At 46.7% G+C, this 15,240-nt stretch overlaps 1 protein-coding gene and 1 long non-coding RNA gene across 5 annotated transcripts in view; one reads left to right on the top strand and one right to left on the bottom strand.

The window, feature by feature from the left end:
- The window catches only part of AK9 (adenylate kinase 9), an 824,487-nt gene that overhangs the window by 481,394 nt on the left and 327,853 nt on the right, over positions 1-15,240 (bottom strand). For all 4 annotated transcript variants that reach the window (XM_069234515.1, XM_069234516.1, XM_069234517.1 and 1 more), the window contains one exon: positions 12,548-12,631. In XM_069234515.1, coding sequence (XP_069090616.1) covers positions 12,548-12,631 — 84 coding nt within the window. The remainder of the gene's footprint in view (positions 1-12,547; positions 12,632-15,240) is intronic.
- LOC138295903 (uncharacterized) overlaps positions 1-15,240 on the top strand; it is a 419,369-nt gene that overhangs the window by 319,210 nt on the left and 84,919 nt on the right. The window lies entirely within an intron of this gene.

Here is a 15,240-nt window from a genome sequence, read left to right as displayed (position 1 = left end):
GTATGCCACATCTACCATTAAGCTCTGCAGTTGGAATGGGACCCCTGGCGCTATCCTCTGGCATAGGGTGAGTAAGTTGCTGAGTAGAGTTGTCCCCTCCATTATTTTTGGGCCTCGCTTTCCAATAGGTGCATCTCTTGTAACATTGCCATATGAGTGCCCATTCATCCAAGGTATGTATGGGTCCAAAGCCATTTCACAAAGGTGTTCAGGCCTCACATTCCAGGTGAGTATTTGTAGATGATCGCACATCCTGTATCACCTCAAAGTGCTCGCCTCATCCCCCCTCCATCACCCCATGGTACTCCACTCTATGCTATTCCACTGTATGCCAATCCAATCTATGCTATTTCACTGTATTCAACTTCAATCTTTGCCGCTCTCCTGTATGGTATTCCACTCTACTCCACACTCCACTGTATGCTATTGCACTCTACCCCACAATACACCACTTCACTGTACGCCATTTCACACTATTACACTTCAGGCTATTACACTATATGCCACTCAACTGTATGCTACTCCACTGTAGGAAGTTGGCTGTGTATATACTATTTCAAAGTAAGAAATAGGGTGCACAGAGTCCAATGGTTCCCCTTAGAGGTAAGATAGTGGCAAAATTAGATAATTCTAATGCTCTATTTTGTGGTAGTGTGGTCGAGCAGTAGGCTTATCAGAGGGTAGTGTTAAGCATTTGTAGTACACACAGAGGCAATAAATGAGGAACACACACTCAAAGACTTACGTTTATTTTAAGAACCACAGGTTTAAGATTTGAAGTAAACACATAAAATGCAAGGTACTTCACATAGGCAACTTAGGAACTTTGAATAAAAGCAATATCATATACAGTCTTTGTTAAAATGGTAATAAGCTATTTCCAAAGTGGATACTGCAAAAATCAACAGTTCCTGGGGGAGGTAAGTAAAGGTTAGTTTGAGGGGTAAGTAAATCACTTACAAGTCTCAGTTTCTGGGCATAGGCAGCCTACCGTTGGGGGTTCAAGGCAACCCCAAAGTTACTACACCAGTAGCTCAGGGCCTGTCAGGTGCAGAGGTCAAAGAGGTGCCCAAAACACAAAGGCGCCTATGGAGAACAGGTGTGCCCCGGTTCCAGTCTGCCAGCAGGTAAGTACTCGCGTCCTCGGAGGCAGACCAGGGGGGTTTTGTATAGCACTGGGAGGGAGGGGGGGGGGGAACACAAGTAGGCGCACAAAACACACCCTCAGCGGCACAGGAGATGTCGGGTGCAGTGTGCAAAGCAGGCGCCGGGTTTCAGATAGGAATCAATGGAGGGACCCGGGGGTCACTCTAGCGGTGCAGGCAGTCACGGGGGGCTTCTCTGGACAGCCACCACCTGGGCTAGGCAGAGGGTCGCCTGGGGGTCACTCCTGCGCTGAGGTTCAGTTCCTTCAGGTCCTGGGGGCTGCGGGTGCAGTGCTGGTTCCAGGTGTCAGGTCCCTTGTTACCGGCAGTTGCGGTCAGGGGGAGCCTCTGGATTCTCTCTGCAGGCGTCACTGTGGGGGCTCAGTGAGGTCTTCTCTGGCTACTCATGGGCTCGCAGTAGCTAGGGAGTCCTCCCTGTGGTGTTTGTTCTCTGGATCTCAAGCCGAGGCGTTGGGTGCAGAGTGTGAAGTCTCACGCTTCCGGCGGGAAACGTGCAGTCTTTGAAAGTTGCTTCTTTGTTGCAAAGAAGTAGCTGGTTTTGAGCAGAGCTGCTGCTCACAGGAGTTTCTTGGTCCTTTAGTCCAGGGCAGTTCTGAGGCTTCAGAGGTCGCTGGTCCCTGACGGATGAGTCACTGGTTTCAGGTTTTCGAAGTTGGAGACAGGCCAGTAGGGCTGGGGCCAAAGCAGTTGTCGTCTTCAGTCTTCTCTGCAGGCTTGTAGGTCAGCAGTCCTTCTTGTTTCTTCAGGTTGCAGGAATCTGATTTCCTGGGATCTGGGGTGCCCCTAAATACTACATTTAGGGGTGTGTTTAGGTCTGGGAGGGCAGTAGCCAATGGCTACTGTTCTTGAGGCTGGCTCCACCCTCTTTGTGCCTACTCCCTGTGGGGAGGGGGGCACATCCCTAATCTTATTGGGGGAATCCTCCAAAACTAAGACTGAGGATTTCTAAAGGCAGGGGTCACCTCAGCTCAGGACACCTTAGGGGCTGTCCTGACTGGTGGATGACTCCTCCTTGTTTTTCTCATTATCTCCTCCAGCCTTGCCGCCAAAAGTACAGGCTTTGTTCCTGGCCACAGAGTGACAAAGGCACTCTCTCCATGTGGCCAGCAACATGTCTGGTGTGGGGCAGGGTGGCAGAAACTGGTCAGCCTACACTAGAAGTTGGATTGGTATTCAGGGGGCATCTCTAAGATGCCCTCTGGGTGTATGTTAGAATAAATTGCACACTGGCAGTGTGCATTTATTGTGCTGAGAAGTTTGATACCAAACTTCCCAGATTTCAGTGTAGCCATTATGGAACTGTGGAGTTCGTGTTTGACAAACTCCCAGACCATATACTCTTATGTCTACCCTGCACTTACAATGTCTAAGGTTTTGCTTAGACACTGTAGGGGCATAGTGCTCATGCACATATGCCCTCACCTGTGGTATAGAGCACCCTGCCTTAGGGCTGTAAGGCCTGCTAGAGGGGTGACTTACCTATGAAACAGGCAGTGTGAGGTTGGCATGGCACTCTGAGGGGAGTGCCATGTCGACTTAGTCATTTTCTCCCCACCAGCACACACAAGCTGTGAGGCAGTGTGCATGTACTGAGTGAGGGGTCCCCAGGGTGGCATAAGACATGCTGCAGCCCTTAGAGACCTTCCCTGGCATCAGGGCCCTTGGTACCAGTTAAAAGGGACTTATGTGAGTGCCAGGGCTGTGCCAATTGTGGAGACAAAGGTACAGTTTAGGGAAAGAACACTGGTGCTGGGGCCTGGTTAGCAGGGTCCCAGCACACTTACAATCAAAACTTAGCATCAGCAAAAGCAAAAAGTTAGGGGGTAACCATGCCAAGGAGGCATTTCCTTACATCCACTATATGCTATTCCACTCTATCCCACTCTCCTATCTGCTATTCCACGTTATGACACTCCACTGTACTGTACTCCTCTTTATGTCACTCCAGTGTATTCTCCTCCACTCTATGCAACTCCACTCTACAAAACTGAACTACACTCTATGCTACTCTACTACGTTCTACTCTGCGCACTGACCCCTGACCTGTTTTAAGGTCGGGATTCGCTCCACACGCCGCGCAGCTCCACCTGACTGCGCCTGTGCCCTCTACACCACTCTTGCAGCTGCTGCAAGTTCGAGGCCCTCCACACCCGCAGGCTCCCGCCTGTGCCTCATCCCTGGTGTCCAGTGGTGCCGTAAGTATCGTGTGTCTGTCTTGTGAGTTTTTGTGTATTGTGTATTTTTTCATCATTTTTTTCTCATTTTTGTGCCTTTTCTCTCCTTTTAGCCGTTTTTATCCTCTTTTAGTCGTTCCTTGCATTCCCAGCTTTCGCTCTCTGTTGCCCTCTCCCCCTTCCCTAAAACCCGCTGCTGCGTCCCCTGCGGCCCCACCCCCTCTCACCCCCTCTCACCCCCATTTGCCCACCACTCTTGCCTCCCAGCTGCTCCTCCCTCCCACCTCCCCTTCTTAATGGCGGCCGCTGCACGGTGCAGAGAGGGACCCCTGACGTGTTTTAAGGTCGGGATTCGCTCCACACGCCGCGCAGCTCCACCTGACTGCGCCTGTGCCCTCTACCCCACCCTTGCTGCTGCTGCGAGTTTGAGGCCCTCCACCACCTGCAGGCTCCCGCCTGCACCTCATCCCTGGTGTCTAGTGCTGCAGTAAGTATTGTGTGTCCGTCTTGTGACTTTTTGTGCATTGTGTATTTTTTCCATCGCTTATTGTCTCACTTTTGTGCCTTTCTCTCCTTTTCTTAAAGCCATTTAGCCGTTTTTCCCCTCTTTTAGCCGTTCCTTGCATTCCCCAGCTTTCGCGCTCTGTTGCCCTCTCCCCCTTCCCTAAAACCCGCCGCTGCGTCACCTGCGGCCCGCCCCCTCGCATCCCCACTCGCCCACCACTCTCGCCTCTCAGCTGCTCCTCCCTCGCACCTCCCCTTTGTGATGGCGGCTGCAACGCTGGCGCGCCAGAGGCGCACCAGAAGCAAGCCTGTCTGCGCCCGTCCACACCTGGACCACACCTAGCTACTGCTCTCCTGGACCCACATCAACGATGAGGATCCCATCAAAACCATGAGCACCATCCACTCCGGCTCACCCTCCGAACCCTGCCCCCACCATGTCTTCAACAAAGCAAGCTTCATCATCGCCCCCCAACTCCGAATGATTGTCAATAGCTCCTTTGAGACCACCACCTTCCCGGAAAGCTGGAAGCACGCCGGAGTCAACGCCCTGCTAAAGAAACCCAAAGCAGACCCAAGAGATCTCAAGAACTACCAGCCCAGCCCATCTCCCTCATCACCTTCCCAGTAAAGTTAATCGAGAAGATCGTCAATGGACAGCTGACCCGCTTCCTTGAAGACAACAACATGCTGGACACTTCTAAATCCGGCTTCCATAGCAACCACAGCACCGATACCGCCCTCATCGCTGCGACCGACGTCATCAGGATCATGCTTGACAAAAGCGAAACTACAGCCCTCATCCTCCTATACTTCTCTGCTGCTTTCGACACCATCTGCCACCACACCCTTCGCACACGCCTCCATGACGCAGGGATCTGCCACAAAGCACCTGGACTGGATCACCTCCTTCCTCTCTGGCAGAACCCAAAGAGTCAGCCAGCCTCTCTTCCTCTCTGAAGCCACCGACACCATCTCTGGCGTTCCCCCTGGATCCTCACTCAGCCGACCCTTTTCAACATCTACATGGCACCGCTTGCCAATATCGTCCGGTCACACAACCTCAACATCGCCTCTTACACGGACGACACCCAGCTGATCCTCTCACTCACCAAGGACCCTGCCACTGCCAAAATCAACCTCCAAGACGTGATAAAGGCCATCGCCAACTGGATGGAGAACAGCCGCCTGAAACTGAACTCAGACAAGACGGAGATCCTTATCCTCAGCTCCAACCCATCCGCCTGGGATGACTCCTGGTGGCCGGCCACCCTAGGAACCGCACCGACACCCACCGACCATGCAACCAACCTAGGTTTCATCCTGGACTCATCGTTCACCATGACCCAGCAAGTCAACGCAGTCTCATCTGCCTGCTTCAACACCCTTCGCATGCTCCGCAAGATCTTCAGGTGGATCCCCACCAAAACCAGAAGGACGGTCACCCAGGCCCTCGTCAGCAGCAGACTGGACTACGGCAATGCTCTCTACGTGTGAACCGCGGCCAAGCTCCAGAAGGGCATCTTAGAGATTGCCCCTGAATACCAACCCGACTTCTAGTGTAGGCTGACCAGTTTCTGCCAGCCTGCCATACACCCGACATGTTGCTGGCCACATGGGGAGAGTGCCTTTGTCACTTTGTGGCCAGGAACAAAGCCTGTACTGGGTGGAGGTGCTTCGCACCTCCCCCTGCAGGCACTGTAACACCTGGCGGTGAGCCTCAAAGGCTCACGTCTTTTGTTACAGCGCCTCAGGGCATCCCAGCTGGTGGAGATGCCCACCCCTCTGGCCACTGGCCCCACTTTTGGCAGCAGGGCTGGAGGAGATAATGAGAAAAACAAGGAGGAAACACCCACCAGTCAGGACAGCCCCTAAGGTGTCCTGAGCTGAGGTGACCCCTGCCTTGAGAAATCCTCCATCTTGAGTTTGGAGGATTCCCCCAATAGGATTAGGGATGTGCCCCGCCTCCCCACAGGGAGGAGGCACAAAGCGAGTGTAGCCACCCTCAAGGACAGTAGCCATTGGCTACTGCCCTCCCAGACCTAAACACACCCCTAAATCTAGTATTTAGGGACATCCCAGATCCCAGGAAATCAGATTCCTGCAACCTGAAGAAACAAGAAGGACTGCTAACCTACAAGCCTGCAGAGAAGACGGAAAATGACAACTGCTTTGGCAACTTCAAAAACCTGCAACCAGCGACGCATCCGTCAGGGACCAGCAACCTCTGAAGCCTCAGAGGACTGCCCCGGACTAAAGGACCAAGAAACACCCATGAGCAGCGGCTCTGCTCAACACCAGCAACTTCTTTGCAACAAAGAAGCAACTTTCAAAGACTTCACGTTTCCCGCCGGAAGCGTGGGACTTCACACTCTGCACCCGACACCCCCGGCTCCAGATCCAGAGAACAAACGCCACAGGGAGGACTCTCCAGCGACTGCAATCCCGTGAGTAGCCTGAGACGACCCCCCCCTGAGTAACCACAGCGATACCTGAAGAGAGAATCCAGAGGCTCCCCTGACTGTGACTTCCTGTAACAAGGGACCCAACGCCTGGAACCAGCACTGCACCCGCAGCCCCCAGGACCTGAAGGAACCAAACCTCAGTGCAGGAGTGACCCCCAGGCGACCCTCTGCCTAGCCCAGGTGGTGGCTGTCCCAAGAAACCCCCCCCTGTGCCTGCCTGCATCACTAGAATGACCCCCAGGTCCCTCCATTGATTCCTATCTGAAACTCGACGCCTGCTTTGCACACTGCACCCGGCCGCCCCTGTGCCGCTGAGGATGTGTTTTGTGTGCCTACTTGTGTCCCCCCCCCCCCCAGTGCTCTACAAAACCCCCCTGGTCTGCCCACCGAGGATGCGGGTACTTACCTGCTGGCAGACTGGAACCGGAGCACCCCTGTTCTCCATAGGCTCTATGTGTTTTGGGCACCTCTTTGACCTCTGCACCTGACCGACCCTCAGCTGCAGGTGTGGTATCTTTGGGGTTGCATGGAACCCCCAGTGGGGGGCTGCCTATGCCCAGGAACAGAGACTTGTAAGTGTCTTACTTACCTCACAAACTCATCTTTACTTACCTCCCCCAGGAACTGTTGATTTTTGCAGTGTCCAGTTTTAAAATAGCTTATTGCCATTTTAACAAGGACTGTATAAGATATTGTTTTTATCCAAAGTTCCTAACTTACCTGTGTGGAGTACCTTGCATTTTATGTATTTACTTCAAATCTTGAACCTGTGGTTCTTAAAATAAACTAAGAAAATATATTTTTCTATATAAAAACCTATTGGCCTGGAGTACGTCTTTGAGTGTGTGTTCCTCATTTCTTGCCTGTATGTGTACAACAAATGCTTAACATTATCCTCTGATAAGCCTACTGCTCGACCACAAAATAGAGCATTAGAATGATCTAATTTTGCCATTATCTTACCTCTAGCGGGAACCCTTGGACTCTGTGCACACTATTTCTTACTTTGAAATAGTATATACAGAGCCAACTTCCTACAACTCTACTCTACACAAATCCACTGTACCTTACCCCACTCTGCGCCTCTCCACTATAAATCACTCCAATCTACGTCATTACACTCTATACCACTACACTCTTCTACAATCCACTGTACAGTATTCTACTGTTCGCTACTCCCCTTTATGGTAACCAACTGTACGGCACTACAGTGCAAGCCACTCCACCCTACGCCGCTCTACAATATGACAATCTCCTCCACTCTATCTATCTCCACTCTATAGAAGTCTACCACACTTTATGGCACTCCAAGACATTCTACTCCACTTTATCCCTGTACACTACACTGTCCAACTGCACTCTAAGCCACTCTACTCCACTCTAGTCCCATACACTCCATTGTACAACACTCTATTCTACTATACTACACTTTTCTATTTGACACATCACTCCACTCTACTGTACAAGAGCCCTCTCCAATTTATAACAGTTTACCACCTAGGCTACGCCAGTACACTCCAATCAATGGCATTCTACTCTACGACTCACAAATATACTCAATTGTATTTTACTTCACACTACGTTGTGCCACGTAACTCAACTCTACTCCATTGTGCCAGACTTTATCTCACTCTAGGCTTCTTTACAGCAATCCACTCTGCGCAGCTACACTGTTTGACACAATGCTGTACTCTATGCAACTCCACTCTACTACACTGTATGTCACTCTGACACTTAGGGCCATATGTACAAACACATTTTCCCATAGACACAGAATGGGTAAAGCCTTTGATAGATCTGTCCCTTTATTCCTGTTTATGCGCCTATACTCCCCTCTGCAAAAACTGAAGTACACTCTATGCCACTCTACTAGGCTCTACTCCATTCTCTATCCCCAAACACTCCACTGTCCAAATCTGTGCATAACTCTATGCTCATACACTCTACTGCAAACACTCTACAACAGTTTCCAACACTGTACAACACAGCACTCAACTCTACTTTATGAGACTCCACTACAATTTATAACAGTTTTGTTGACTCTAAGCTATGCCACTTCAACGGACGCCACCACAATCTATGCTAATCCACTGTACCCTACTCCATTCTGCGCCACTCCACAGTAAACCGATCCACTCTACGTTATTGCACTCTATGCCACCCCACCCTTCTACAATTCACTGTATAGTATTCCACTGTTCACTACCCGCCTTTATGGTAATCCACTTAATGGCACTACAGTGCACGCCACTCCACTCTACGCCGCTCTACTATATGACAATCTCCTCTACTCTATATAACTCCACTCTATAAAAGTCTACCACACTTTATGACACTCCATGACATTCTACTCTAACATATTCCTGTAAACTCCAGTGTCCAAATACACTCTGTGCCACTCTACTCCACTCTATGCCACTCCCCTCTAGGCCTGTGCACTACATTGTACAACACTCTATTATACTACACTTTTCTATTTGACACAGCACTCTACTATATAAGACTCCTCTCCAATGTATAACAGTTTACTACGTAGGCTACACCTGTAAACTCCTGTCTGTTGTCAAAGTGAAGCATTGTAAAATACAATAGAGTGGAGTGAAGTAGCATGCACGGGCATATCGTACAGTGTTGTGAAGTGTTATATAGTGTGGTGGCATGGTGTTTCATATAGTGGAGTCAATTATCATAGACTGAAGCAGCGAGTTGTGCAGTGGACTGGCATGCCAAACAGTAGAAGAGGGTGTTCTTCTACAGAGTGGAGTGGAGTAGAGATTTTTAGAGTGGAGGAGGTAAAAGAATAGTGTCAGAGTGGAGTATTGTCAAGTAGAGTGTCACAGAGCACAGTGGAGGAGAGTGTCGTGGAGTGCTGTTTCATATAGTGTAGTAGTGTACCATAGAGAGAAGCTGAGTGAAGTGTTGTTGAGTATCATACAGTGTAGTACAGTGGCATAGAGTGGATAGCTTAGAATGGAGTAGAGTGCCATAGAGTGCCACAGAGCATAGTATAGTGTTGTAGAAATTGCATACAGTGGAGTAGAGTGTCTGATAGTGGAAAGGTGCAATGTGGGATATGGTACAGTGGCAGAGAGAGGGATAAAGTGACAGTGTGATAAAGTGGAGTAGCATAGAGTGGAGTGGTATAGAGTGGAATGGCATAGAGTGGAGTAGTGGATTGGCATACAGTGGAGCGGTGTAGACTGAAGAGGCATAGCGTTGAGTACCATACTGTGTAGCAGCACAGAGTGGACTGGTGTGGAGTGGGGTTGTATACAGTGTAATAGCATACAGTGAAGTGGCGTAGAGTGTAATAGTGTATAGTGGAGTTACATACAATGGAGCATCATATAATAGAGTGGTGTAGACTGGAGTGGTGTACAGTGGCATGGGGTAGAGTCTAATATCATACAGTGGAGTGGCGTGTATTGGAGTGAAGTCCAAGCAAATAGCATAGAATGAAGTGGCGTGGATTGGAGTGCCATATACTAGAGTGGCATAGAGTGGAGTATGAGACTGTGAAGAGACATACGTTGGAATCGCGTACAGTGGCGTGTTGCAGAGGATTGGCATACAGTGAAACAGAGTGGAGTGTTGTACAGTAGAGTGGCATACAGAGGAATAACATATAGTGGAGTAGCCTCTTGTGTAGTGGTGTACAGAGGAGCGACGCAGACTGGAATGGCATGGATTGGAGATGTGTACAGTGTAAGAGTGTGGAGTGTAGTTGTGTACAGTGGTGGTGTGCACAGTGTAATAGCGTAGAGTGGAGTTGCGCTGAGTAGAGCTTTGTACAGTGGAGAGGTATAGAGTGGAGTGGCTAAGAGTGGAACAGCATATAGTGGAGTGACTACAGTGGTGTGGCGGATGTATGTGAAATTTAACAGCAATGTAGATTATGGCATGCATAGTAACGTAAAGGAGAAAATTGCACTGCCTTGCATTTCTCCAGATTTGCAACACAAGGGCACGCATGTTGGCTTTGCGTTCCTTTGTAAATGTGACTAAGTGTTGTATTGCCCATGCAACATCATGTGTGATGCAAGGGTACCACAATCCAATAATACAGCTAGGCCTTAGTTAGATTTTGGGCCATGGTATAGAGAATGAAAAAGGAGGCATATTGTTTGTACTACACTTTGGCTTTGTTCAGTGTTAGGGTCTTAGAAATGGGTAAGTAGCAGGACCCTACTTATTGCCACTTTATTGTAGGGAAATGTATTTATACTTTTTTAAATTTGTAAATGTTTAAGGCCATGGACCACAGTAGTTTTACATGTTTGTGAAATTGTGCGAAAATACAGTGATGACCGATATCACTAACTTTAAATGCCTTGTGCCTTAAAAAATACTGACCCTACTTAACTGCAGTACCAAAAAACATAATCTCTGCACTATAATGTATAATCCTGCCACATGCCATGCAAATCCAAACAGCTATTTTTGCGATATGTCAATTACAATACTCTATGAAAATTGAATTGGTGGAAAAATATGTTCTGGGACCCTCTTATCTGTGCATCTCCTTAACGATCAACCACAAAAAATGATATAATCTCAAAAAGTAGAAAATGCTATAGGTCTGGAAAGTTTTGTGGTGATTCGTCAAATTTGTGGAAAGTTATTAGGGAGCTAATATCTGAGAAATTGGCAATCAGATTTAATATGATTTTTTTCTTTTTTTATCTATTGTATTAATTGTGTATTTGTTTATTAGTTTACATAATCATGTGACCATAAATGTGTCTTTTACTTGTTCATGTAGCAATTCTGAAACTGTACATATGCAGTTTATTTTATTTTTTGGGCTTCCTTGCTACTTTTGGTAGGATTTTGCAACATACGAAGGCCAAAGTGAATGAATGGGCAATCTCCTAGTGGTCAATTATCATGTCCTCCAAATAGTACTTTTTGTGGCTCACTCCTAGGTAAATTTTCCAGTTTGTTGCAAAGTGGTGCATAAGAAATATGTTTTTTGTTTGGCTTGTAGGGCACAGTTTTATCTTGTGAACCAGAGAGCATGCAAGTAAAATGTTTGTACATCGAGATGTATTCTGTTTGTTATATATTTGTTTATAGATCTCCATTAGCATGTGACCATAAAATAAATAGGGTATTTCAGTTGTTCATTAAGTAAATATGAAACTTTACATCTGCAGTCTCGTTTATTTTTTTTGGCTTCCTTATCACTAAGTTTTTGGTCCTTATACGTTCATCATCACTTCATAACATCACTTGCGATAGAAAAAAAGAATCATCTACAAAGCGTAATGTACATTGCATTGCTGTTATTTACTTGTAACTCATTCTCCAGTATTGGCATCTTTCAAATATTCACATGCTTGAATCATCCCGTTGTCGATGTGGGAGTCCCATGGTACAGTCTATATATATATATATATATATATATATATATATATATATATATATATATATATATATATATATATATATATATATATACACACACATCTAAATCATTTATTAAAAAACAAACTTCAGCCAATAGTTTTGGAACACTCCCAGCAGAGGCATCTTCCTTCAGGTTTTCTAAGCATGTTGTGTGAAACAGAGTCTCCCTGAGCTCTGTTCAGTTCTTCAGCTTGTATCCACATTTGGTTTATCTAAATTACTCCTGCTGTATTGCTACTCAACTCCTGACAACATGCCAGAATCCTTAAAGAAAGAACTCTTTAGACCTTGGGGGACCTGTGGTAAGAAGAGGCTGCACTCTGAAGAGCCTCATAATAAGGGGTGCATTTACTGCTTTTCTCCTGCGCCCAATGTAAATGGCTGTAAGATTTGTAGACCTTTTTCAAACTGTCAAAGATAGAGAGGGGAGGCTTTTACTAAGGCCCCTGAAACCTAAGGCTAAAACAACTGTTGTTTCTTAGGAAGTGGACACTGAGGGTTCTCCATCCTCACAAGAAAAGCTAAGAAAAAGAAAGAGGCCATGACAATGGTCCCTAGAGGAGCACAGAAAAGCTTTTTAAAAAAAGGATCATGGGTCTTCAAAAGGTTCCTTTCATTAAGAAAAAATGAAAGACCTCCTTCAGAAGCAAGATCTGCGCCTACAACCAATTTTCAGCCCTGGTAATAAAAGCCTTGAAAATCCTCTTCAGAATCAATCATGGTGAAATATAAACTGACAAAGAAAACCTCTCCCCAACAAACCAAAAATGACCAACATGAAAAGGTATTTATTTTGAAAAAGTATCAACCACCTACATTATTAACTAACCTGCTTCTGGCACTGCTGAAGTGGCCTCCTGCAACTGGTCTGTGGTAATGTCTTGTTGTACTTTGCTGTCAACCTTTTTTGAGTCTATGGAAATAGGGAATATAGAGAGTGTAAAAATACCAAACTGTCATTTTGCATTGTGCAGCAAACACCAACTGGTCATCTACCCAGCTAATACTTGTGGCTTTTATGTCTGTTCTGTTCTACGCATTCATATTTTATTCAATCTCATCTCGAAATAAAGCTATCAAGAACAATTGTGTATACAGCCAAAAATGCCCTCTACAATTGTAGGCACTCATGCAATGTCAAGTAAATATCACTTGAAAAATAAACCTAACTTGCATTCTGTGGTAACAATGGCTCAAAAGGATATGTTATTTCTGCTGCACATTCCTTACAATGAACAAACTGATCTACTACTCTGGGATCATGGGCACCTTTTTTGACACCATCTCAGTGCCAGGGACTTAGGGTTAGACTGGCAAGCTGGGAAAGGAGGCAAATGTTCTGACTGAAGCCTGAAAGCCTGGTGTCAATAATTCACTGAATGCACTGTACATGTCTTGAGTGGGGTAGTGCAGAGAACAGACACATCAATTCAGCCTACATGTTGTCTTGCAGACCAGTTCTGCTAGTGTGGATGCGATAGCCAGCAAGAATCTTGGCATATTCTCAGTGAAAGAAGCTTTCAGATTTCTTGCTTATTTATCTTATGTGACAGGCTGCGTTGCACGCAGGGCAACAATTTGGGGAGGCAGCACCTTAGTGCAGCATTCCCTAGCCAGGCAGTACACTATCCATCCATTTCATTCCCTTCATAAAATGGTCGAGGCTTGGAGGAGTTGTTTCATTTGGGGTGGAAGGCCAAATCCCTTCAGTGAAGTCACTTCTTGGGTGAGGTTTCCCCTTTATATACACTGACAAAGAGGGAGAAGGAGGTTTTTATAGGGCTGGGTTGGTCCTCCTTAGAGCCTATAAAATTTTATAAAAAGGCCCAGACAAAGGAACTTCCACAGGGTGAAAAAAAGTTTTTTTTGTGTGAAACACCCTCCCCCACCAGGGTTACCGCTTGGTGGCATGCTTCATCATTGTGTTTTCTCCCGTTCTGCTGCAGAACAAGGCGTGCTGCGACCAAAGGAATACTTGGGAGCACCATTATAGTTTAATCAATGTCAATACTAAGAGGGATAGGAGTGGTGGGGTCTTAGGCGGGTTAATAATACCTGCCTCTGGATGGTATTACTAATTTAATATGATTCGCAGGGATGGTATGGTTAAAAAAGTGTGTCGGAGGGGGGTATATTATGTACCTTAAGTCCTAAGCGGTCTACATGTTTTGGAGTCTACCTCTAGGCTCCTCTTCAGAACCAATGTGGACTGCCTAGTGTCACTCCTTGAATAGCTAACACTAGTGAAAGCACTAAAACTAAAGGCTCTGTGGTATGGTGTGGTACATACAACTAAAGTAAAGCAATACCCAGTGGTAGCGATGTCCTTCTGGTATACCTGTGGAAAATGAAAGGATAAAGGTTGCTACTTGTATCACTTAAGGGTGTGGAGCTATTACCACCATCACCCTGCTCGTGGAACAATGGCACTTGTGAATCACATATAATAGACAAATACAAGACATACTACATTTAGGAAAACATAACACACTTCAACACGTGAGGCACCTCTAAGAAACACATGTGGTGCATGCGTGACCTACTTTTAATGTCTACGCTTTTTGCCTCATGGATCCTCCGGGAGGGCGGTGTGCTTGTAGTCACACACTGAAGAAATATATATGCAGCATAATTAGACACACTGAGCGCGCTGCTACCGATGCGCAGGGTCAGAAGTGTTGCGCGCACTTACTTCATCAAAGTGACACTCCAGCTTTCATCCTAATTCTCACCTCCCCGGGGTCTGAAAACACTGCGGTCCCCGTAGGGATCAGCTATTTATGAGCAATGCTGATCACGCATTCCAACTGGTAGGCATGTCAGACACTAGACCGCTGACCTTCCAAAATGGCAGTCATCAGTGTGCCGAAGGGGGGCTTACACCAGAATGTCAACATTGGGCAACCACAACCTCAAAACCCACATAATAGTGGCTAGCCTGAGACTATGGAGTGTCAAAAAGTGCTTCAAATTTGGTTAGCCCTGCAGTCAAAAATCGAAATAGATATATCTTTTTTATTTCTTTCCTTTGAACTATTTGGAAAAAAAAGGACTATAAAAAGCTTGCAGTAATTAAGAATGCAAACCTCTACATCTGCCAATGGGCTGCGAGGTTGGGGAAAGAGTGATGTGCAATAAGGGCTTGCGAGCAATGGTTGTGCTGAGTTCAAGGATTTCGTAATCCAGGCTGATAATACTGCTGAAGCTGTACGTAAAGCCTCCCACGAAGAACATGTAGAACGCAGATTCATTTATATGCTTATGAGATGATACACTTGAATGGTCTTTTACGAGAGAAATGTACAATGTGCAAGTAAGTAAAAGGCTAATGCAGGCTATGAAAGCCTGAGGACCCCTGAATGGCCTTCTGCTTGTTCTTCTGGAATCAAGGTTCCGATTGATTTTTTGGGCCATAATGCCTATATTCTGTGTGTAGTCATGAGAGTCAGACATAGGCAGCAGCGGCTGCCCCTAGTGGGTGCCAGTGCATCGATCTACTGCCTCCCTATGCCACTACTGCTC

The sequence above is a fragment of the Pleurodeles waltl genome, chromosome 5 (genome assembly GCF_031143425.1).
Source record: "Pleurodeles waltl isolate 20211129_DDA chromosome 5, aPleWal1.hap1.20221129, whole genome shotgun sequence".
In the NCBI taxonomy this organism is placed as follows: Eukaryota; Metazoa; Chordata; class Amphibia; order Caudata; family Salamandridae; genus Pleurodeles; species Pleurodeles waltl.
This window is presented reverse-complemented; position numbering and strand designations above follow the sequence as displayed.